The sequence below is a fragment of the Aphelocoma coerulescens genome, chromosome 20 (assembly GCF_041296385.1).
Source record: "Aphelocoma coerulescens isolate FSJ_1873_10779 chromosome 20, UR_Acoe_1.0, whole genome shotgun sequence".
NCBI lineage: Eukaryota > Metazoa > Chordata > Aves > Passeriformes > Corvidae > Aphelocoma > Aphelocoma coerulescens.
The window spans coordinates 5,076,443-5,100,890 of record NC_091033.1 but is presented as its reverse complement, the minus strand read 5'-3'; the positions used below and the strand labels follow the sequence as shown (position 1 = coordinate 5,100,890).

Below are 24,448 nucleotides of genomic sequence, written 5' to 3'. Positions count from 1 at the left end.
TTGTGAATTAAAATCTGACATATTATCCTTGGCTTGAGAGTGGGAGTAAGATCCAGCTGCTGCTGTTCTCCTTGTAGGGCCTAAACCACTCTGTGGGTGTTTTAGTGCTCTCAGCACATGAAAATTATGTATATACCAGGGTGCTGGTAAGGAATGCTCAGATTTTTCCCTTTGGCTAAAATGTCTATTCCATTCTACCTCTCCTTCCACATAAATGTTTACAAAGTACAACCTGCTTCAGCAGCACTCCTTAGAATTTATTGAAAGACAAAACACAGCCTTAATCAAACACTTTTTCAGTCAGGAGTTACATAAATAAGTAAACCTATCTCCAAACCAGATGATTTGCTGGTAGTAGAAAAATCTCCTTTTATTGCAGTAGCTGGCTTTTCAAGGAATTAAAACTCATTAGCCTCTCCCATTTAGGAAAAAAAAAAGGCTTTTAAACATCAATTTAGAATCCATTTACAGGCTCTCTCAAGGCCCTGTATTACCACTTGGATCCAAGGTTATGTCTCCCTAACAAAATGTCAGGAAGTGTGGAAAAGCAGTAGGGGAACTGGAATTTCAAAATATTTTCTTTTTATTTACTAAAATATATGTTCAGATACTAAATTACTGTTAAAAAAAAAAAAAAAAACAAACAAGAAAGCAAAAAAAATTCCCAAAACCAAACAAAAAACCATCCCCACAAACTCTTGTAAACAGGAGAGAATTAGAAATTCACTGCCAAAATATGCAAATGCTGTGAAGTTCAAAGAGGGCAAATGGCACATTCCTGTTTATCACAGCCCTGGCCTGGCACAGTGCTCAGTGCTTGCAGAGAGGATTAATGACAGATATTGGCATTAAAACTGATGTTATCAAGCTAAAGAATATTTGCTTTCAAAAACCTGCTCACTAAGGGATAAATGTAGAGCTATGTTAGCATTTTGCAACTTGACACTCTGAGATCTGATTTTTCACTAGTCCAACTCCTCCAGTCTGCAATTAAAGCCAAGAGATTTGGATTTTGAAGATAGCAGAGGGTGAAGAATATTAAAGTCCTTTGGAAAACCAGGAAATTCTGTGTGTTTCAAGCTGACTACACGGCCAGGCACTCTGCTTCAAAGGTAAGATGGGACTGATGCTGCTGGGTCCTGCTGAGTCGTTGGGCAGATGTATTTATTAGTGCTTGAAAAATCTGGTTGCTCTATTGGCCATGAAAAATGGCCTGTGGGGAAACACGAACTCATCATTGAGAACAGCCTCTACCCCTGTGCAATGAATGAAGCTCGTGGCCACGGAGTGAACAGCAGAAATAGATGATGCTGCTGCTCTTTATTGCCTCCTGGAGCAGTGTCCTTTCTGTGTGTGACGTGAAGCAGGACCCATGTGTTGGCTGGAAACCTCGCCATGAGGGGGATACAGGGCATGGGGAAACTTTCCAGGGCAGAGAGATAAAATGAGGTAAAAATCTCCATTGGATATGTAAATGTGGCAGGAAGGGTTTAAGAAGTATTAGTATACATTTGCCAAAGTAGCATTTGCTCCTCCTAAGGTAACCTGGAGAGAGGGGCAGTCAATGTATTCCTGGTTTACAGAGGTCGTGCCTTGAGATAGCTCCGTTCTTTGGCCTTGTTACACCTGACTGTGATGCCTTGGGTCCTGTTCCCTCTACTATCATCACATTAATGAGCTTATGCTGCTCCTGAAGGTTTTTTTTCTGTGTCCAAAGGCACCTCAATGCACCAGACCCAAAGACCAGGAGGTTACAACAACCCATCCTCTTTGTGAGCTTAATGAAATTAGTGATTGCTAACACGGTGTTGGTGTTTTCCTGCATGCTGAGGGCTTCAGAACCCGAGCTGTAGCCTGTTCCAGAGTTCTGCCCCCCTCAATGTAAAGAAATTCCTCCTAGTGTTGAGGTGAAACTCCTTGTACTTAGGTTTATGGCCATTACTCCTCATCTGGTCAATGGGTACCACCAGAAAGTCTGGCACCATCCTCAGACATCCCTTGGAGAGGTTTGTATGGATTGATGAGATCCCCTCTCAGTCTGCTTTTCTCCAGACTGAACAGGTCCCACTCCTGCAGTCTGCCCTCGGAAGGGAGATGCTCCAAACTCCAAATGAACTTTGTGACTTCCAGTGGACCTCTCTAGTAGCTCTTTCTTGTTCTGAGGAGCCCAGAACTGGACACAGTACTCCAGATGTATCTTTTCATACGCCCCTTTGCCATAAAATCCTGTTTAATGGTAGTATATCAGCACTGACAATTACTTTTAAAGGGTATTTCTCATTTTATGTAGGTTTAAACACTTTGCCACGTTTGCCTAGAGAGACAGATTGTTAAAGGCCAGAGAAACCCTCTCTCTTTCTTGGCACTCCACAGGGCCACACAGCTGGAGTGAGTTTTAATATTATTGTCTCCAATTAAAAAAAAAATAAGCCAATTTTAGGAAAAAAAATTAAGCAGTCAGGATTTTCCACTAAGCCTAGCTCACGCCTGCCCTTTAAAATGTTATAAATAGAAAAACATCATCAACAAACTCCTTCACTGTGCAAGAGCCTAATTTCTTCCTCTCCACTGGGATCTGGTGTGTTTTTCAGAGTCTGTCATTAATTGTGCTGTATTGTGAGCATTTTCTGCTTCACTGGTTAGTCAGATAGGCAGCAAATGGAGTCAGCTCTAGGTCAGAGAACACAAAAAGCCAACTCCTGCTGCCTCCCCATCAGGTAGGAATATTGAATTGGGCTCCACATAATTGAAAACATTAGCAGGCTGGACAATAAGCCAATTCTTAAGCACACAAGCCTGAAACACAACAAAGAGACAAGGTCTGAAATTCCCAATGAGCCTGATCCATCTGCCCATGAAAGCAAAAGAACTTCCTCCACCCCTTGCAATGGGATCAGAGTAGGGTGTCTGGAAAGAAATACCAAGGGCCCAGTGATCTAAAGGTAGAGACCAAAATATCTAACTTCCCCAAAAGCTGTGAACAAAAGTAGGCTTAACCAGTTTTTGAACAGGCATGCTGAGACATAGATATGGGGTGTTCTGCCATGTTTTAAAAGTGGATGAATAAAACCTTTTTCTATGAATATATAGGCACATCTTACTTGTGCAGAGCATCTCCTTCCCTAATTTCTTGTCTAGAAGTTGCCTTTAACCTCTTTCCAACAGAGAGGAGAGTTCTGAAAGGCAGAAAATACCCTTCTGTTCCATGGTGTGCATTTTCCCAGACACCTGCTCTTGTTTAAATGAAACCTGGGCCTCCAGCTTTCCTGGACATTGTGGTGTTTTCACCTTGACTAAAAGCACAAAATCTGAGGGATATCACCTGGCACTGCAGACATAATACTCACAATGTTTGCTGACTGGGGCTTCAGCCCAAAAAGAGCCACACTTGAGAATCAGACATTGGCCACTAAATGAGTGATGGACACTTCTTAGCCAGCCTCCCTCTTTTCCAGCTGAGGAGATATCACAGGCTGACCCTTTTTCCCCTGGACAGTCCATAGCTAAATGCTAAAGAGGGACTCTGCAACAGGGAATTGGAGATCCCAGCTGATGTCTCTGATGGGTACAGGCACAATTTGCAGTAGCTGAGTGTCCCCCATTTCAAATGCCCAGTAAGTCTCACCTCTGCTGCTAAAATATGGGGAAGGGAGAGACAGAGACGGGTGTTCACCACATCTTCTTGGGCAGGCAGTTTCATATTCAATTATCATATTGCTTCCCATCAAATAGCAATTTGCATGTGATGCTGTAATACGAGGCCTCCAGGCCTGGTCCCCACCGTGGATGCTGTGACGTGCATTTTAATCAGAGTTCATTGCATGTGCTGTCTTCCAGGTGTCTTTTTGTATAAGAAATGTGAAGTAACAGTCGTGGCTATGCAACATACATAAGGAAAGTACAAACACACACGATGGAGCTTCCCTTATCAGGTGAGCAGCACTGGCAGCCACATCCTCTGGGACCTGTGAGATCGGGGAAAGGCAGGGATGATGACGTGCACTGAGCAGAGGAGATAAGGCAAGGAATAATTCCCGGTTGCCTCACACTGTTTCAGGCCTCCTATCTACACAATCACAGCCCCTCACTCTGTGTAGGCCGAGCGTTTGGCACTCGGTCCAACAATACCCACCCAGCATATCAGCAGCACAACAAAGTGTTCAAAATTCAGAGCTCTGAATCTGCCCAGCTCGACCCTTCTGAAGGGTGTAAGTCAGCGCTGGCTGCTCCTCTGCGATTGGCCCCCAAGGAGCAAAGTGATTTCCTGAGCAAAGGGGCAACTGGAATAAGGATGGATGTTGGGGAGTGGCTGTGCCTCCAGCATCTGCCCAGGAACCTACAGAAATTGCCCCAGAGAGAATCTGAGGGCACAAAACCTGAACCAAATCACACCCTGCTGTAACTCTACAGGGAAAAAAAATAATAATCTACTGCAGCCACTGTATTCTGTATATAATAGATGAATCTATTCAAGGCTGCCAGGGCTCAAGGAGTGCTTGGACACTGCTCTCAGGCACAGGGTGGGATTCTTCAGGATGTCCTGTGCAGGGACAGGACTTGGACTTGGACTCGATCCTTGTGGGACCCTTCCATCTCAGGAGATTCTTCACTCTATGTACAAGGCATATGTGTACGTTTCTCCACCTCCACATTTGAAGACAATTCATTTTATTGCGTCTCAGGAAATAAACTTGCTTCTTTCATAAGGCAGTACTCTGCTGAGGGGGCTGTGCCCATTCAGAAATTCCTCTTTACAACCTCAGGCACCGCTTTTTTTGTTGATGCAGATCCCACGTCAGAGGCATCGTGCAGCAGCTCCGCTGTGGGCACAGGGAAGTGCTCCAGTTGTACAAACCACAGCTCACAGCATGCCTGGCCAGGCACGGGAAAAGTACAGGGGAACGCCAAGCTGATGAAATCTGCGTGAGCTGTTAAATGTTCAAACAGCAAAACCCATTTTAGCTTTTTAGTTTCTTCAGAATGGCTCTGGAGAGCACCTCCGAGGTGTGTCCCAGCTCCTGAGAGCAGGCGGCTGGGGGGGAGGAGGAGGGGGAAGCACGGCTCTTATGCAGGTAAGGGCTTGAATGCCATCGGTGACGCCAGCAGAAATCCCTGGGATGCAGCGATGGAGAGGGGGGTGGGAACCTCTGGAATTAGCTTCTTGGGATGCTGCTGCTGCCTGCGCACATTGACGCTGCTGTAGAGCCACATGGGTTGCGAGGATCACATAAAAACAGCTGTTTGCAAGCAACGCAGAAACACGGGTCACCGTCATCGAGGTTCCGAGCAAACACCACGCAGGGATGGAGGAGGCAGTTCACGCGGCTCAAAGAATGGTGAAAGAAATTACTTTCAGGCTTTGCAACAGTTTCAGAAAGGTGAAAATGAATCTGTGCCTCGCCCCAGCCGTGTGTTGTGAGCCGACACCTCTAACAATGTGCTTTTACTCCTGCTCCTGTTGCAGCTGAGGCCCCTCCAGAGCCCCCTGTGCGTGAGTCCTGCGCTCAGGTCCGTGTGGGAGAGCAGTTGACACCTTAGAGGAATAAAACAGCTCTGCTGGGATTGCTGGCAGGGGAGGGAGCCTTGTGCTTTTACAGGCGTTGTAAATTTGATGATGGCCCTGGGCAGAAGCGAGAAGAGGATCCCTGCCTTGTTTCCAATGGCAGCTTTCACCTCACGGCCATTAACCCTCCTTCCATCCTCAGCACAGGAGCCCCTGCGTGCTCCTCATGCAGTGCTTGGAGGCTGACAAAAACCGAGCCCTCAATGCACAGGTGAGTCTGTCCTGGGACACGAGTGAGTGGGAAATGCTGAACTTCCCCTGCTGAGTGGAGGACAAGGCACCCAGGCAGAAAAATCCCTTCTGTTGTTATAGATGTGTTTAGTCTGGCCCCACATCAGGGCATTCCTGCAGAGACCCCCATCCCTGGAAGTGTCCAAGGCCAGGTTGGATGGGGCTTGGAGCAACCTGGGATAGTGGAAGGTGTCCCTGCCTGTGGCAGAGGGTTGGAATGAGATTTTAAAGTTCCTTCCCACCCAAACCATTCTGTGATTCTATTAAAACAGTATTTTCTATGCTATCACCAAGACTTGGATCCCAGCAAGGTCCTGTGTGCTGACAAAATGGCATTGGTACTACCTGAAAATCAAAGGAAACAATCCCAGAGTGACAAGGAACCTGTAAAAAAAACAGAGAGAGAGATACACAATTTGACCATAAAGTAAAACTTTAATTCTTATAAAGCCCTAAATGAGACACAGGAAGAGCAAATATTTGTTCTGCTGCTGACCTTCTCAGGCAAATAGCACGGGAGGCCCTGTGGGGCTGGAGGCATCGTGCTGCTGGGAAGTGAGAAATCACCAAAAGTCAGAGGGGGCTGTCGAGAACCAGCTGATTACTCAGGGGAGTCAAATTCCAGCGCAGTGAGAAGCCCTTACCTGGATGAATGTGCCCAAATAACAGATATATTTTTGCCATTACTTCTTTGCTGCTGAAGAGAAAGGAATTAATTTCCAGTGTATGTCTAGAGTCGAGATTCAAACACATTTTCAGCATATCTATAATTTTCTGCACGTAATTGGTCCTGCCGTCTCAGCTAGAGAATAGTTTTTAGTATTTTGATCTGAAAAATGATCTTCTAAAAATTTTTGGTAGAATTTGCCATTCTATCACACTAAGAAGCTGATTTTGGTGATGTCTGTGTCTCCAAGGGCACAGCACTGCTGCCACAACAGGAAAAGGTGCTCACCTGAGCTGGGCACCTGGCCCAGGAACAGAATCACAGGATGGTTTGGGTTGGGAAGGACCTCGGAGACCATCTCATTCCACCCCCCTGCCATGGGCAGGGACACCTTCCACTGGACCAGGTGACTCCAAGCCCCGTCCAACCTGGCCTTGGACACTGCCAGGGGCAGGATATCCAATCAGCCACTTATTTTCAGCTCCAAGAAGTGATTTTTTTGCTCCTACCTGGAATGCGTGGCTTGGCGGCTGACACCAGCCAGCAAAGCAGTGGTGGCTCTGCTCTCTGCCCAGCCTGGAGGTTAGGACAGGTTTAAGATACAGAGGAAAAGACTACCCAGGAGATGAGCTACAGAATTGACACCTGGCTGACGGGTTAACAGGGGGTGGGCATGTTACTCATAGCTCCAGGTCTCTTCCTCACAGCCCTCCTCTTCCCGAGAACACCCTTTCCCTGAGCCAGTGTCTTTATTGGGGCAGCTGATCACCCCGGTAATGATGCCATTTGTGACTAATCTTCCAGGATTAAAAATGAACTGTAGCTGCTGCGGCTTCCACCTTTGCCGCATAGCAACGAGAGCAGAAAGTCAATTAATTACCTTCTCGCTGGAATCCGGGGGCCCTTTCGTCCTCGGCTCAGCCGAGTGTGTAATGGAAAAGGGATCGAGGCAGGCTGCAGCTGGCCAGCTGGGAATTGCATGACAAAGTGAAAGATGAGCTCTGGGAAAAAGAGGAGAGGGAGGGTGCTGGGGGGAAACCCTCATCCTACAGGTTCATTTAAAAAAGTAAGATGCTACTGATTACACAATTATTGACTTATTTCCCTGCTTTCAGCCCTGCTGATGGTTCTGCAGACACCCCGTCTTGTTGCAGGGCACCACCTGAGCTCCCGGAGACATGGGATTGTCTGCTCTGACCTCCTCCCTGCTTCAAAACTGGCCTTTCAAGAAGTTTCTTTGGGTAATGTTCTCTTTTCAGCTGCTGGTTCCTTGGGTAATGGTCCCTTTTGGGTTGTTGCAGCCTCTCACATTGCCCCAGAGTTTCCACCCAGCAGCTGTTTGGTTGCTCTGAGAGCTGGTTTTGACTGTGACTGTTTCACTGCTCTTTCTGGTGGCTTTCTGTGGTGAAGGTTAATGGGAAAATCATTCTAAAGATTGAATTTCCTTGGAAAGATTTGACGGATGGGTACAAACAAACTGAGAAGCCATGGGTGGTGATGTGAACAGATATGGGGTTTGACTCAGCAGGAGGACATGCTGCTTTTAGCAGCCTCTGTGGAGACAGGGGCTTGTGAGGTCACCCTCAACCTTCCCAGACAGAGCTCAGTGCCCTGTTCTGAGGGAAACTGCAAAAGTGAAGGAAGATAAGGACTATTTTAATGTCCATTTATCAGATTTGACAGCTTCAGAGCCCTCAGTAATTATCTGTTAATGAGAGCAAATAAATGTTACCTCTGGCCCCTCTAGTTCAGCAGTGTCACTCAGGTCACCTCGCAGGGGCTGGGAGGGGGGACATCAGGATTGACACTCCCTGGGACAGGAAAGAAGGGACAGTAGAAGGGAGGAGCATGGATTGGGAAGTGCAAGAGCCTCCAGCATGGCCAGTGGTGGATCCATGGGGTGAGGAGGGGCTCCCTGTGCAGGGCTCTGTGGCAGCGACAGCCAGCAAGGTAACAGAGGGAACGTCAGGTGCCCAGAAAGGAATCCTGCTCTGTAGAAAGAATCGAACCTAGAGAGACCAAGGAATGTGAGACCCTCTACTTTAACTTTCGCTCTGGGCACTTCTGTCCTATTATCAGTTGGGATGTGAGCTGAATCGGGCTCCAGTGATTTATCTACAGTGACAGAGCTACTGTGACTGAAATGGAAGCAGGAAGCTTAATCTCTGCTTTCCTGCACAAGTTGGAAATTTGGAATCCCAGGTTTCCCTTTCCCCATCAGGGGTTTGCACCACATAGAGAAGTTTTTGGCAAAACCAAGTGTCCAGCTTTAACAGCAGAAGACCTTTGATGTGACAGGGAGGATGTCAGCTCCTCAGGGAAAAATGGAGAGTGCTGTGCCCAGTTTGGTGAGTTCAATGACATTTTCAAGCCTTAGGAAACAAGTGTTGAGGATCTTCTACCCAGTGCAACCACCACATGTCTATTTAATAGCTAGGATGAGGTGTTTTAGTACTGGAAGGTCTATCCTGAATCACAGTCCTGCTGTGGGACAGCACAGCCCTCTCCTTTCCCAGCCTTGCAGTCTCCTCTCACTCAGCTTTCTAACGTGGAGAAGTAGTAACTTTAAGTCTCATTATTAATTTACCTCATCTGCAGTTTACATGTGTGCAGGGGGAGGTAATCACAGAGCTGCCTTCCCTGCTGTTCTCTTCCTGAGGTTTCACACTCTCCAAATTTCTTTTTGTCATAAATCAAATTAACTAAATTGCTTAAGAAGTACTGTTCTATTAAAAGCAGATAGTGTTGTGATGCCAAAAGGTTTATTAGGAGAACTGTATTTTTAATAGTAATACTTTGAGATTACTGGCTGCAAAGTCAGAGTTTCAAAGTTTAAAGACTGCTTAAAACTCTCCTGTGAAATAAATATTTTGGTAGGCATTTACAGAGGCCTACAGCAAGGTACAAATGCATGAAAACATATAAATGTGGCTAAAATATTGGTTATTTTATTTGCTGAAGATCCTTGGATCCCCACACAAAGCTGTAGAGGCACCTGAAGTCTTGGTAGTCCTGAATGGGTTTGGGAAGCTCCTGAGGCACAAAGAGCGAGCCCAGCTGGTGCATCCATGGACTCCTTCACGGGATGCAGTGATGCACTTCATGAACCAGCTTGTCCCCTTTATTAGGAGCTGTCCCAGGAGGAAAGTGGTGTGGGAGAACAGCAAAAAAAAAAGCAAGGCTCCCCAGTGTTTGAGTTTCCTTCCTGCTGGAAAAGCAGCAGCAGGGGAGGGTAAAGCCCCCTCCATATCCTGCTGTGTGTCCCAGAAGAATGCACCACGCTGGGCTGGGCTCCTGGAGTGCTCAGGGGCAGGGTGGTGCTGGTACCACGAGCACCTCTGAGCCTCGGGCAGCCACCCTGTGCTGCTGCTCTCTGCTCACTGCAAGGACGGAGGCAGTGGGCAGGAATGCTGCTTGAGTGCCCAGAAGGTACTTATTTGCAAATATTTTTAAATCTCATTTGCCCTCCTCTCTTAATTTGAAGGCTTAAGCTAAATTCATGGAAAGGCACAGAATCTGTCCCTGTAATACCCGTGAAGCAGAGACCCTCGGGTTCCTGGCAGCCACAGAGCAGACCCTGGGTGAGAACCACCCTGCCTGCACCTTGCCCAGTCCTGGGCCCAATTCTGCCTGTTATGGAGCAGAGCATCCCACCAGGAAGTGACCAAAATCCCCACGGGAGGTTTGCTGCAGTGGCAACAGGTGAAATTTCTATTTTGCTGAGAGATTTGCTGTGTGTCAGTGTGAGCTGCACAGCTGTGCACCGTGCTGCTGAGGCACCAAAAATACATCCTCTGCTGCAGCTGCGATTTCCAGCTCATGGTCTGTTGCCTCCTTATTGTCTCCTGGCAAGGGATAATTTCAGTCCTGCCCTAGTACCTGTTCTCTTTCTGTACATTATCCTAGATGAAAGAAGGAAGACCCCTCTGCGAAGATCTGGTGTTCTGCCTGTGGGGTTGATGCTGAGGCCCCCGGGGCTGGCTGGACTCTTCTGGTGCCTCTGGACAAGGAACTGGCTGCTTGCCTGCTTGTGAGGACAATAAATATTATCCTGTCCCAGCTTTGCTAGTCTGAAGTGCTGACAGGAAAGCTTTTCAGGTCAGAGTATTTGAGAAACTCTATAGAAATGCTACATTTAGGCTGTAATTACTGAGTGCCGTCCCCGTGACTGGCTCTGGAGTCAGCATGGAGGAGCTGCCAGCAGTGTCAGGTATCGAGGGTTATTATGGGCACCCCTGCAACAGCAGACTAAGAAAATGTGATGAGCTGGTCTCTCTGAGACATGTAAAAAACAAGCAGGTATTGCTTGTGTTGGACACAGGTGACTGGAGCTCCTTGCACCCTCTCAGTGCAGGACCAGGAGGGCTGGGTCTGCCCCGTGCCAAGTCCCCCTCTGGCTGCAGAGAGCCGGGCACTCACACCCTCCCTGTGCTACAGTGAGTTTTCCCAGCACTGTGCATTGCACTGCCCATACTGGCATTGTGGGATAAAAGGGAATGATGTGTGTACAGCCTCCCTGCAAAAAGAGGTTTTTTCTCTTTTTTTTTTTTTTTTGGCTTTCTTTGCTAAAAGCAGGACTCTGCCCGCACTGCAGAGCAGGGGCAGCCAAGGCGAGTGCAGAATCCAGTCCTCATCCACAAGAACCAGCATCCCCTCAGCTGGCAGTGGGCATTCAGGGGACTCGGTGGCAGCAGCACGAGGTGAGGTTTTCTGTCTCATCCTCTCCAGCAGCACGGGAAGTGTTGCTGTGGGCTGAGCTCTCCTTCCCTCTGGATCAAGTTGTGATGTACCTCGCTTTGCCCTTTGGCTTTCCTTAGGTCACAGCAGCAGCTTCACATGGTGTTTTTCTGGGCTCAGGTTTTGACTGTATCCTTTACCTGGAGTTTATTTTTGCTCTCTAGAAAAAAGACCCCAGACAAATTGATGATACCTGCACTCAGAGACTGCACATCCAAATCCTGCTGTGGGAAACAGCACCCTCCACATGTGAGGCTCCACAAATTGGTGTGGGAGTCAGGTCCAGAGACCCAACTGGAATTTTGCCAGTAGCTCCAGCCCCTGGCTTAGGTGAACCTGGTTTCTGTCACTCCAAAACACTGAGAGAGGTCCTGTTAAAGGAAGATAAACAAACCTGTGCCTACTGCGTTCCCTTGTTAGCCTTGCCTGAGCTGTCAGGAATATCACAAAGCAGGGGCTGGGGTTTCCCAAAGAGCTCCTCTTGGCTTTTGGGTAGAGCTGGAAGAAGTTTGCAGGAGATGTGAGTAACTGTGTGTTGCTGACCTGCTTTTATCAGAAATGAACACAAAAAGGAGAAGGAAAATGGACAGATGGGGGATGGAACGAGCTGAGATTGAGCCCTCCTGACAAGAAACACCCCAAAGGCAGGCTGGCTGCTGGCCGGCCCTCTGCTCTGAGAGGCCCTTCCCACAGCACGTACAGATTAAATACAATTAAGAAAAAACAATATTAAAAGAATAAGAAAAAAAAATAGATTATATAAAAACTCTCCAGTACTGGGGCATCATCTGGCCACAGGGAGAAATTTCCTGTACAGACCAGTCACTGTTTGTTACAGCCTCTACAACTGCAGCAGAAGAGCTTTTTATTTGAAAGTTGATATTAAAAAGCTTGGCAACAATGTAGTGTGCATCTTCCTTTCCTAGTCCACAGTCATTTCCTGTGAAATACAAGGGCAAGTACATATATGAATATTTAATTTGACAGTGATGAAGCTTTATATATAAAGTCAGTGAAAATGCTGTTAAAGCTCATGGGAACAATACTACTTGTGTAGTGAGTTGGGAATTTGGTACCCAGTGGCTACCACTTAATTTTGACATGAAGCATGAAGACAAACATTATTCCAACCTATTGAAAGTGTTTTTGGGAATGTGTTGTGCTCAAATTGCAAATTAATTTTAAGTTTATAGGTGATAATGGTTTATCAAGGCTTTTCCCCAGGGGAAGCAGAAATCACAGCAATTCTTGTACAAATTGTATCCCAAATTACAGATCAGAAGTTATTTATTTTGCAAATACTGAGGTTAAATCAAGAAACCTTTTTTTTTATATACATACAGTAAAATTTTCTTATCATAATACACATTAATCTAAAATTATGATATTCCCAGACCTTTATATGCATGGTCTTTTTTTTATGAGTCTTTAATTTAGGCAGCCATTTTCTGTTCAGTAAAAAAAATGAAATAAAGAGGGGACATCCACTGCGGGCTTTCTCCTGGAGACTTTGCCTTTGGATTTCACTCTGTTATGGTTATTTTACTGCAGAGTATCTGTCAGTGTGGCTGCAGCTGTCTTTGTCTTGAACACTGTCCTGTGGATCACAGCTCCAACAGCCAGAGCACAAACCCAGCAGCAGCTTCTTTGATTCTACATCCAGAGTTTTCACTTTGTACTTTCACTCACAGCTGCTGACGAGCTCTAAACACGACCAGGAGGGAGAACCCAAAGCTTAGGGCATTCCAGCACCCTGTGCTGCAGCCCACAGCCCCCCCCTCCCCTCCAAAACCCACTCACTCTGCACCACATCCTGACACTGATGCCTTTTCCTTCCCTACCAGCCCAAAATTCCCAGGGCTATTAACTAGGTCACGGGAGCTGGTCCCAATCCAGCAGTTTATCTAATTGCCTTTTCATAGTGTATTGTGCAACTCTTCATTATCCTGTCAGAGTTTCCCAGCACGATGCTGGAGCGGGGATGAGGAGGCCGAGCTGGGATGAAGGGCAGTGCTGTGCAGCCTCTCGTGCTTGTGCATTGCTGGTGCTGCTGGGGTGGCATCACCCTGGCCATAAACACTGGAGCTGCTTTTGGCAACGGCTGGAGGGAGGTGGAATAGCTCCCAACTCCTGGGATCACCTCCCTGGGTGGACATGTACGTGTCCAGAGGGGTGGCTGCTGCTCCAAGAGTGCCTGCTGACCTGCGTGAAGTTTGCTCCTCAGGCAGATGTGACCATGGAATTTTCTTGGCTGGTTGGGCAGAAGGTGCCCCTCAGCCTTTCTGTCTCTGCAGCCTGGCATGTGTGCTGGAGGTGCCCTGCAGCAGGTTAGAAGGGTGTGGGGAAATACTGTGGCATTGGCCAGGACGCTGAGCAGGAATCAGGGGGTTGCACACCTGCATTTGGACACCCACGCTTTCCCTGAGTGTTACAGGGGAGGATGAGGGCGAGCATTCAGGATTTGCACATCTCCTTTTTTCATATGGTCACAATTTGCAGTCTGGTGTGTTTGTAGCAGTTCACAGTCCCCCAAGGCCCTTGAGAATCAAATCCTTTGGGGGCTTGGAGCCTGACTGAGCAGTGAACTAGGAGTGATGCCCATCCTGCTCCCAAATAACTGCACCTTCGTGCAAGCAGCACCTTCTATGCCGCCCAGCAACCTGCAGAGGGGCTGGTGGTGAGGGATTTAGAGAGACAGCACATCCAGGATTGGCCTTCCTGGTTTGCTTTAAGTGATTTTTGAGCACAAATAGCTCTTTTCCTTCCGTTTATTAATCAGAAGACCCAGCCACAACCCTCACGAGCCTGCTCTGCAGAGATAAGGCAGAGTCGCTCCTCCAGCTTGGACGTGCCAGGGGAGGATGGTGGGGTCTGGACGAGCTGCTCCCCGCAGGAGCAGAGCTGCACACCCCTAGGGCTGCTCGGGGGGGTACAGGAGACCCTCAGCCCGCCCCGGGGAGCGGCTGCAGAGAAAGAAGAGAGTGCCAGAGCCCCCCGGCGTCAGCGCTGGCAGAGGGGAGGCTGCCGCTCGTTCGCGGGCTCGCTCTCGCCTTTTAGCTTCGGCTGAAACGATTCGCAGCTCAAACGCCCCCCTGAGAGCCGCTAACCTTTGGATAAGGTCTGGCACCGTTATCCTGCTTGGGTTAATTGGGAGTTAGGGAGAGCCCAGGAGTGACGCGGCTGCCTCCATCCTTCCGTCCGTCCGTCCGTCCGTCCGTCCGTCCGTCCATCTAGCCGCCCCTCCAGCCTTCCCCGGCGCGCTGCGGGCAGCGATGGGGAGAGAAGCAGAGGTAAATGCCCCGACCCTCCTCTCCGTCTCTCCGGGTTTTCTTCTCTTACTCTCCCTCTTTCTGTGTCCCGTAGCCCTTCCCCCCGCCCCCGTTCCTATTTTTGTGCTTTCTCCCCGATTTCAGCCGCTGGCAGTAGTTCGGGGGGAGGGGAAAGGGGGGGGAAAGTCTTTTTATTCCAGCCGCTGCTGCGGAAAATCTTTTTCTCCCTCTCCTGGAAACGGGGCAGGAGCGAGCCGGCGTCCCGGAGGCAGAGGGACCCGGGTGGGGGGTGTTCCCAGGGGGTGGCGGGGGAGGTTCCGAGGTGCGCCCCGCCAGTGGGGACAGGGGAGGCGGGTGCGGCCTCAGCTCTCGGCGTTAAAACCGGGGGGGCAGAGCGGCACCCCCAGCTCCTGTATCCCTCGGAGCCCCCAGACCCTGACCCCTCGGCATCCTCTGCATCCCCGCGCATCCTCGCACCCCTCACAGTTTCCCACTCACCTCGGGGTCCCACGAGGCTCGGCACCCACCCCGGCGCTCTGTGGGCTCTCGGCTTGAGGGGTCCCCCGGGCAAGAAACGGGCACGGCCCCGTACAGCAGTGGGAAAAGCGACCCCTGACCCCAGGGCATCCCCGGCCGGAGGAACGGCCCGAGCCCGCCGAGCGGACGGAGGGTCCCACGGCTCTCGCAAGGCAGCCCCTGCCCCGGGGCATTCTCTGCGCACCGGCCCCGCCATCCTGGGCTTATTTTCAAGCTCCCTGTGACTTTTTGTTTTTTTTTTTTTTCTTTTCTTGGTTAGTGTTGTTTTTTTTTATTATTGGTTGGTTTTCTGTCGGTTTGGGTTTTTTGTTCCGGTTTTGTTTGTTTGTTTGGGTTTTTTAATATTATTCTTTATTTTGGTTAGGGATTTTTTTTTTTTCTCTAAGCAATATCTCCCGAGCCCGACCCATCCGTGACATTGTGGATGCTCAACGAAGAGCCGAAAGCCCGCTTCCTCCACCCTTGGCGTGATCATAGAAAGGCTTGGGTTGGAAGGGACCTTAAAGGTCAGCTGGGTGGCTCCCAGTGGAACCCCCTCCACCCCCCAGCATCGAGGGCTGCTGGCCGGGGTGCGGCGCGATGCCCAGTGGGACCATTTTGGGTCTCCCAGCCGACGTTCGGGGGTGCCGGGGCAGGGGCGGGGATGTGTCAGGGCTATTTGAGGAAATAATCACGCACCAGACAGAGGTTTGGATGCATTTTCGTTCCTTCTTCCCTGATGCCCCCTGCAGCCTCCAGAAACAGAGCTCCTTCACGTCTGCCTTCATAACGAACTCGTCTTAGGATGAATAAAAATTAATGTTAATAAAAAGAAAAAGGAATCGTTGGATGAGTCCCTCAAGGTGTCCATCGTAGCAGTGGTTTTCCCGGGCTGTGAAGAGGCGAAACGGCGGCTGCGGCAGCCCAGGGCAGCGGGGACGGCCCGAGCTTTTTCACTTTCGCCCGTTAAATCCCAGCCCTTAGACGCTGCTAAACCCGAGGCGAAGCCGTGCCCCGCTCGGTTTTCTCGACCTATTTGTGCACTGACATGTAATAATTCCCACGCAAAGCCAAGGATGCGCCACGCTCAGTCACCTTCCTCCTCTGCTTCCATCAAAAAAACCCATTTTTGGGGGGCCGGCTGTAGCAGCAGCTCCCCATCCCTCCGCCGGGAGCAGCGGCCGAGAGACCCCTTAGGGGTACAGCTCTCACCGGGGATATTTTAGTTTTTTTCTGGTTTTTTGCGCCCTTCAACCTTTTTGCACCCAATTTGCTTCGGGATTGTGACTGGGAAAAAAACCTAAAAAGGTATTTAAGGAGGTTATTTAAGGTTTTTTCCTAGGAATCGGGTTTTTTCCCCATCTCTGTTTGGTAGCGGATCCCACCTGCAACCGCAGCCTGAGCGCTCTCTCCCTGCTTCCTCAACAACGATATTAGGAAATAATTTAGTGGTGGCTTTTCCTCCCATCTGTAGTAAAATAATATTCTTCTTTTGCCTTCCAAAACAGCAAAGGAAACAGAAATTCCTCCCCCACACGCCTTTTAAAGAACATATAGATATATTTGTTTTGTTTTGTTTTGTTTTTTAACAACGATTCAAAGGCTCTCCCGCCGCAGAGGGGACGTGCTTTCCCACACACCGCCCCCGAATGCCATCGCTCCCACTGCCACTCTCCACTTGTCTGTGCCACAGCACAGGACCGGGATTTCCCGTTGCCGTTGTTGGCTGTGTTGGCCGCTCACCTCGGAAAAAATTAAAATAAATTAAAAATCGTAAAGCTTTTGACTTACAGTCGAACATAAGCGCTTGGACGGAAACGGAAAGTATCGGTATTTTGTTTAAAGAAAGGAGAACCTCAGAATTGGCTGGTGGGGACCGAGAGCTCTGCACGGAGCATCTCCCTGGTGCCGGTGCCCCCCGCGGCCGGGCGGTACCGCCGCGGTGCCGATGCGATGCCACCCGAATGCGGGCCCCGACCGGGAGCTGGGCCCCTTGTCCCGCCGGTTTTGGAGCTCCCTGATCGCAGGAATCGTTAAAGAGAGCTGAGCCTTCGCTCCTTGTGCGCGGGTGGCCACGCACCGCTGAGTCCCCTGGGCAGGGGCCGCTGCCCAGGCCGCCCCCCGCCTCCAAAGGAGCCGCGCGTTTCGGGGGGCAGAGAAAAGAAAAAGAAGGGGGTGCGAGGAGGAAAATCCCGTTCAGAACCTGTCGAAAGCTGCCTGTCCACCTCCTCAGCAGGGCTCTTTTGTTTCTCCGTGGGGAAGGGGCTGGCGGCCGGAGGCCTGCGGGCGAGTGCGGGGCAGGTGAGGGGCAGGGCGGGCAGCGCAGGGGGTGCGGAGCCGGGCGCGGGGGGGGTCCCGGGCTGCGGCGCTGCTGGCGGGGCCCGGCGGGCGTGGGTGGGGCGGGGGGGGGAGTGCGGGGGGCTGGGCTTGGCCAGGGAGGCTGGTACCTCCCCCAGAAATGCAGCAATTCTCTCCCCTCTCCTCTTCTCTCCGCGAGGTGGGCGCACTGCGATGGAGACGCGGCGCGCTCTGCCAGGGGCTTGCGCTGCCCGTCTGGTGACATCCGCCGGCTGCTGACAGCCCCCATCCCGCCCGATTCGCCCTCCGATCCCGCCGCGGGGCTCGGCGGAGCGGCGCGGAGCAGCGCGGAGCGGGCGGCGGGGCGTGCGGGCCCGCTCCCCCCGCAGCGGTGTCATGCCCCTGGGCATCCCGGCCGGGAGCCGCCCGCACTGCGCCGGCACGAGGAGGTAGCGGCTCGGAGCAGATCCCCGCAGCCGCCCCTCGCCGGGCGACCAAGTCCCGTCCACCGCCCCGCCGCCCGCCCGCCCCGTCGGGTCTCTGCATCCCCAAGGGTCCGCGAGCAGCGGAGTCACCAGAGCCGCCGCCATGGCCACCCTCCTCCGCAGCAAGCTCTCCAACGTGGCCACCTCGGTGTCGCACAAATCCCAGGCGAAGATGAGCGGCATGTTCGCCAGGATGGGCTTCCAGGCCGCCACCGACGAGGAGGCTGTGGGCTTCGCCCACTGCGACGACCTGGACATGGAGCATCGGCAAGGGCTGCAGATGGACATCCTCAAGTCCGAGGGCAGCGAGGAGGGCGGGGAGCCGCCCCTGGAGGGGGACATCCACTACCAGCGGGACGGCACAGGGCCCCTGCCGCCCTCCGGCTCCAAGGAGGCCTGCTCCGAGCTCTCCGGGCAGGGCAAGCCCAAGATCACGGCATGGGAGGCGGGATGGAACGTCACCAACGCCATCCAGGTACGGCCGCCGCCGCGCCGCCACGGCCGAGGGCCGCCGGCAGCGCTCCCTGATCCCGGTCCTCTTACATGCTCTGTGTCTTGGCCAGCAGCCGTGAGCTGATTGCAAACCAGCTTCGGGGAAAAGGGGAAAAAGGGAATGAAAGGGGAGGGGAAAAAGAAATAAAAATAGGTGAAAGATAGAGGAGAATAATAGGGAGAAAGGAAAAGGGAAACAGATTTTAAAAAAGGAGATTAAAACTCCCCAGGCCGGCTTTCTGCTTTTCCCCCCACCCCCGAATAGGGCACAGCGCCAGGGAGGGGTCCCAGCCCTGTCACACTGCAGCTTCTGCGGCGCGGGGGCTGGCCAGTGACCCCATCAGGCTGCCCCCAGCAGGGTCAGGGAGCAAGGAGGGACAGGGGCCCCGCGGGTGACTGGGCTGCTGGTGGGGCTGCACTGGAGTGGGCCAAATGTGGCCGCTCTGGATGTCCCCAGCTGCGGAGGTCTTGGCACACCGAGAGGGGCTGGGGACAGAGAGAGTAGAGACTGGGGCAAAGCCCGGGCGCCAAAACCTTGCTGGCCTGTTCCGGGCGCTCGGGGGTGCGATGATGCGGGTGTGACTGCGCGGGTGTGACTGAGGGGGCGGCACGTCACGGGGACACGGGGCTGCGTCACCGCGTGGCCGCGACTGCATGGCGTGACTGTGTGACCGCCTGCGTGGGTGTGATGGTGCGCGGGCGAGACACAGAGCACGCACATGACCGCCGTGCTGCGGCTGCGTGTGCTCGGCCACGGGCGTGCGCCTGGGCCCCTCCAAGACCCAGCAACACGGTTTCTATTTTGTCTCTTTCTAGGGAATGTTTGTTCTGGGCCTGCCCTATGCCATCCTTCATGGTGGATACCTAGGACTCTTTTTAATAATTTTTGCTGCAGTGGTTTGCTGCTACACTGGGAAAATCCTTATTGCCTGTCTTTACGAAGAGAATGAGGATGGGGAGATAGTCAGGGTGAGAGACTCCTACGTGGACATCGCGAACGCGTGCTGCGCGCCCCGCTTCCCCACCCTCGGGGGCAGAATTGTGAATGTGGCTCAGATCATTGAACTGGTCATGACCTGCATCCTCTATGTGGTGGTCAGTGGGAACCTGATGTACAACAGCTTCCCCAACCTGCCCGTCTCCCAGAAGTCGTGGTCCATCATTGCCACGGCAGTGCTCCTGCCTTGTGCGTTCTTGAAGAACCTCAAGGCAGTCTCCAAGTTCAGCTTGCTCTGCACCTTAGCCCACTTTGTCATCAACATCCTGGTGATCGCCTACTGCCTCTCCAGGGCGCGCGACTGGGCCTGGGACAAAGTCAAGTTTTACATTGATGTCAAGAAGTTTCCCATCTCCATTGGCATCATTGTCTTCAGCTACACCTCCCAGATCTTTCTGCCTTCCTTGGAGGGGAACATGCAGAACCCCAAGGAGTTTCATTGCATGATGAACTGGACTCACATAGCAGCTTGCATCCTTAAGGGACTCTTTGCCTTGGTCGCCTACCTGACCTGGGCTGATGAGACCAAGGAGGTCATTACAGACAACTTGCCATCCACCATTAGGGCAGTAGTCAATATTTTCTTGGTGGCCAAAGCCTTGCTCTCATACCCCTTGCCGTTCTTTGCAGCTGTAGAAGTCCTGGAGCGGTCCCTTTTCCAAGATGGAAACAGGGCTTTCTTCCCCAACTGCTACGGGGGTGATGGGAGGCTCAAATCCTGGGGACTCACCCTCAGATGTGCCCTGGTAGTTTTCACCCTGCTCATGGCTATTTATGTCCCCCATTTTGCCCTCTTGATGGGTCTTACTGGGAGCCTCACAGGCGCAGGGCTCTGTTTCCTGCTCCCCAGTCTCTTCCACCTCAAACTCTTGTGGAGGAAGCTCTTGTGGCATCACGTCTTCTTTGACGTTGCCATTTTCGTTATAGGTGGTATCTGCAGCATCTCTGGGTTCATCCACTCTTTAGAAGGCCTCATAGAGGCTTTCAGAACCAATGCTGAAGACTAAGGAGGGGCCGGAGTTGGGTGCAGGAAGAGAATCACACTGAACATCCACATAGCCAAATAATTCTGCATCCCTTTAATGGAAAGAGTCATTATTTTCGTTACGTGCATCCAACAAATTCTATGTCATAGAATCTGCAAATTAAGGAAAACAAGAAGAGATGAAAGTGCTCTCCCTGATGTCTTTTTAAATAAGCTCAGATTTAAATCTATTTTTTTGTTATTTAGATTTTTTTGAAGGAAATTATCTGGTGCCCCAGCCCTATCTCCTCACTCGTTGCCTGAAGCTTGGCCCCCCACAAACGGCCTGTTGGGAAACAGTCGCAGTTTTCAACACTCCTCACAGATATGCAATTCAGTGTTTCAGGAGCTGAAACACAGGTGCCGATCCCATGGGATTGGGTCGCTGCACTCACAGACGGAAGCAAACCCGCCTTTAAAGGAGCAGGGACCTTTGTTTTAACACTTTGAGAGATGGATGTAGATGAGACCCAGATTGTACGACCAGCCCAACAAGCCCAAGCAGCAGCTGATGACCGGTGATGCTGCTTACCTGCAATGTTTACACCGTAGTCACATAGATGTCAGGACTGCTTGATTCTTTCATCCGAATCCGCACCGAGGAACGGCGCTTCCCATCGAATACAAATGTGTTGCCTCTGGTTGAAATCGCAGCCCTGGAGTCCACTTCTCGGTGACTTATGTTTCGTTTCGTTTTAACAATCGTTATTTCTAAATTATGAAAAGCTAAAAAAAAAAAATAAAAAATATATATATGGTTGGATTTGATGTCGTTCAGGATTACAGGAACAAAACTACGACGCAATTCATTCTGTGCAATCTACCAGATCCGTGGAGCTGTTTCCAATGTACGTGTGGTGTCATTGTGGTAAATAAGATGAAAAATGTATATCAGAAAAAAAATCTATCTTTAACATATAATGTGGTACATAAATATATCGAACAATAAAGAGAAAACATAGATGATGAGGCTGGCCTGGTTCGTGGGGGGCCGCGGAGGAGCAGGGCAGGGGCAGGAGGTTCATCCTCTCCGTGTCGGGGCTACAGCACATCCTCGGGCTAAAGGGAGGCAGTGCTGGGTTGCCATTGAAGGTGGCATTAAGCTGTTTGCGAGAGGTAGGACACGTTTTTTTGGGAAGAGGTCGTCTTACGTCTGGGGGTGGTGGGGCTGCTTTCACCCCCTCCTCACAGTTTTGCTTTCCCCCGTAGTGCTCAGACTCCAGGGATGGATGGAGTTTGCAGATACACCCCGAGGTTTTTGTTCTTGTGAAGGAGGGGAAAAAAAATCCCTCACAAATAAATAAAAGGGGAGACATAAACGAAAAAAAGGGCTGGATGTACCCCTGGCTTGATACAAACTCATCAAATCCTGCCCACGGCTGTGGAGCATCGCGCTGATCCCCGCTGCGGGCAAAGCCGCCACCGCGGGGAAAATCAGCCCCAGACTCCACTCCTGTGACAGAAAACACCTCGATTTACACCATTTTGAAAGCCACAACGACTAATTGTCCACCCGCTGCCGCTGCACAGCGAGGATGAGGATGGGGGTACCCACCGGCAGCACTCTCGCAGCACAGGCACGGCTGAGATCCCCGTGGGGGTCTTATTTTTGCCCCCAAATCGCGCCGAGCCCCGGTAGGGCCGGGATGTCCCTCCATGTCCCCCGTCCGGTCCGGTGCTAGCGGGCAGCTCCGCAATGCGGTACCGGGGGCGGGAGGGGGGTGTTGGCACAAGCTGGGAAAGGGGCTGCGAGCGGGAGCGGGGGATGTCCCTGCCCGGAGAAAAACGCATTTCGGGCTGCTCTCCGGGCAGCCTCCAAAGGAAAGCACAGGGGAGCTGTGGGGTCTGTTCCGTGTGGAGACAGGGCGGTGTGGCGCCGGGGGTGGGTGACTGTGGGGGGCATCGTGGTGGGGCGCCTGCGCCCCGGGATTAGCCACGGTTCCCTCCATGCCGGCGCCCTTTCCTGGGGACATCCAGCGCTGTCCTACCCCGTTCTCAAGCTCATCCCCATCATCTCCATGCTCACCCCTACCCGCATCATATTCATCCTCATCACCCCTGCTCCCACCCCGATGCAGGTTACCCGCGATTGCCGCCCTGCCGCAGGCACCGACAGCCCGATCCGACCTCCCCGCCCCGTGCGCTCCCCGCCCGCAGCCGGCCCGGAGCCGCCCCGGCGGCGCAGCGCCCTCCCCCGACGGCGCGCCCGGCCCGGAGCCACCGCATCCACAGCCGGGAGATGGGATGTGCCCGGCCCGGAGCCACCGCATCCACAGCCGGGAGATGGGATGTGCCCGGCCCGGAGCCACCGCATCCACAGCCGGGAGATGGGATGTGCCCGGCCCGGAGCCACCGCATCCACAGCCGGGAGATGGGATGTGCCCGGCCCGGAACCACCGCATCCACAGCCGGGAGATGGGATGTGCCCGGCCCGGAGACACCGCATCCACAGCCGGGAGATGGGATGTGCCCGGCCCGGAACCACCGCATCCACAGCCGGGAGATGGGATGTGCCCGGCCCGGAGCCACCGCATCCATCCGGCCGGGAGATGGGATGTGCCCGGCCCGGAGCCACCGCATCCACAGCCGGGAGATGGGATGTGCCCGGCCCGGAGCCACCGCATCCATCCGGCCGGGAGATGGGATGTGCCCGGCCCGGAGCCACCGCATCCATCCGCCTGGGATGAGGGGAGCCAGCCCGGCCTGGGGGCTTCACTTCAGGGGTGCTCACTGCTCTTGCTTCTGCCCTGAACTCTCTGTCCCAGCTCTGTTTTCTCCCCAGGGCAATGATAAGGGGCCAGTGTGGGAGGAGATCCAGCCCGTCTGCCTGCCCTGAGCAGGGTTGAGATAACCCCTCGGATCCTGGGAATAAGAGCTGAGGTTCCCCGGCAGGTTAGCACACTGCTCTGCACATCTGTGGTTTGCATCGGCTTTGCACAAGATGGTTTCAGGGTGGTTTTGTCTCTCTGTTCCTCACCAGGGAAGCAAAGGGACCCATGCCATGCCATGCCATGCCATGCCATGCCATGCCATGCCATGCCATGCCATGCCATGCCATGCCATGCCATGCCATGCCATGCCATGCCATGCCATGCCATGCCATGCCATGCCATGCCGCAGCAGCGCGGCAGCTGGCTCTCCTCTCCTGCGGGCTTGTGTCTGGATACAGGATGCTCACAGACTAACCTGTCCTGGTCTTTGTGCTTTACAGGGGCCAAAACTTCTCTGGTTCAGGGTACATGATGATGGAGACCGTTTTATGAAGCTTTAATTTTGCAGAGGTTTTAAACCTAATTCAGCACTTTTCCCCCCCCTCTGTTTTGCAAGCAGAAGTGGCTCCTGCTGTAATTGGGGCTGTAAGATTTGTCCCCTTTTTGTGACAGTGAGGCGAAAGTCAGGGATCCTCGCTCCTATCCCTCAGGGTGAAGAACAGAGAAGCATGAGCAGAGAGTGCCCCCAGCCCCTGCAAGGGCACCTCAAATCCCGGAGCCCCCCGAGCTCCGGCTTCCAGGGAGATGCCTCTGGCTGGAGGAGCTCCGCGAGGCATTCGTGCCTCCCGCTGCCGCCTGGCAGCAGCAGGCGGTGCTGCTCCCGGGGACGACAGGGCATCGCAGCGTCTGGCTCGCTGCAGATTTCAGCTGTGGCGAAGCCAGCGATTACCCAGAGAGCCCCAAAGGGCTTTGTCTCGCTGTCAGCTCTGCTCAGGCGCTTCCCTGCGTGTTCCTGCCGGGAGCCGGCGCTCGCTGGCGGCTGACGTGCGACCAGCTTGCGAAACGAGCCGGCTCTGCAAGCCGGGCGATAAGCGGAGGCTTTGTCCTCTAAACTTGTCCGTGGCTGGAGCGAACGCGGCTGTCGGTGCAACACTTGTGCCTTGGGCTTGGAACACGGGCAGCCCCTCCAGCCCGTCGCAGCAGACATTTTGATGCTGTGCTGGTGCCGGTGAAAGCCTTCGTGAGCCCAGCGCTGCGGGACATGTGCAGCCCTTACAGCAAGGGATGCAGCGGAGTGAGGAAAATAACCCCCAAAATAGCAGCAGGTTTAACTTGAACAAAGCAGAGATCTCCTGAACAGCCAGCGCAATGGCAAAGTCTGATCTGTGTTCCAAATGGCTTTTGTCTGCAGCTTCGTAGCTTCTGGTCATGTGCTGCAACAATCCTCTAAACCTTCTC

At 52.3% G+C, this 24,448-nt stretch overlaps 1 protein-coding gene and 2 long non-coding RNA genes across 3 annotated transcripts; all 3 read left to right on the top strand.

Annotated features, from left to right (window-relative positions):
* Positions 1 to 990: 990 nt before the first annotated feature.
* LOC138121149 (uncharacterized) lies at positions 991 to 7,950 on the top strand. Its single transcript, XR_011156100.1, has 3 exons — positions 991 to 1,112; positions 3,838 to 3,932; positions 7,577 to 7,950. It is a non-coding gene; the product is annotated as an uncharacterized lncRNA (long non-coding RNA).
* Positions 7,951 to 9,960: 2,010 nt separating this feature from the next.
* LOC138121148 (uncharacterized) lies at positions 9,961 to 11,910 on the top strand. Its single transcript, XR_011156099.1, has 4 exons — positions 9,961 to 10,163; positions 10,368 to 10,491; positions 11,037 to 11,161; positions 11,279 to 11,910. It is a non-coding gene; the product is annotated as an uncharacterized lncRNA (long non-coding RNA).
* A 5,959-nt stretch (positions 11,911 to 17,869) lies between these two features.
* On the top strand, positions 17,870 to 20,262 carry SLC32A1 (solute carrier family 32 member 1). Its single transcript, XM_069034409.1, has 2 exons — positions 17,870 to 18,241; positions 19,075 to 20,262. The coding sequence occupies exons 1-2, from the start codon at positions 17,870 to 17,872 to the stop codon at positions 20,260 to 20,262; spliced, it is 1,560 nt and encodes a 519-aa protein (XP_068890510.1).
* Positions 20,263 to 24,448: the final 4,186 nt, after the last annotated feature.

Bases quoted from the DNA above. Each gene is read 5' to 3' on its own strand.
- SLC32A1 (XM_069034409.1), top strand. From the start codon at position 17,870: ATGGCCACCCTCCTCCGCAGCAAGCTCTCCAACGTGGCCACCTCGGTG. The intron at 18,242-19,074 runs GTACGGCCGCCG...GTCTCTTTCTAG, and splicing joins ACGTCACCAACGCCATCCAG to GGAATGTTTGTTCTGGGCCT.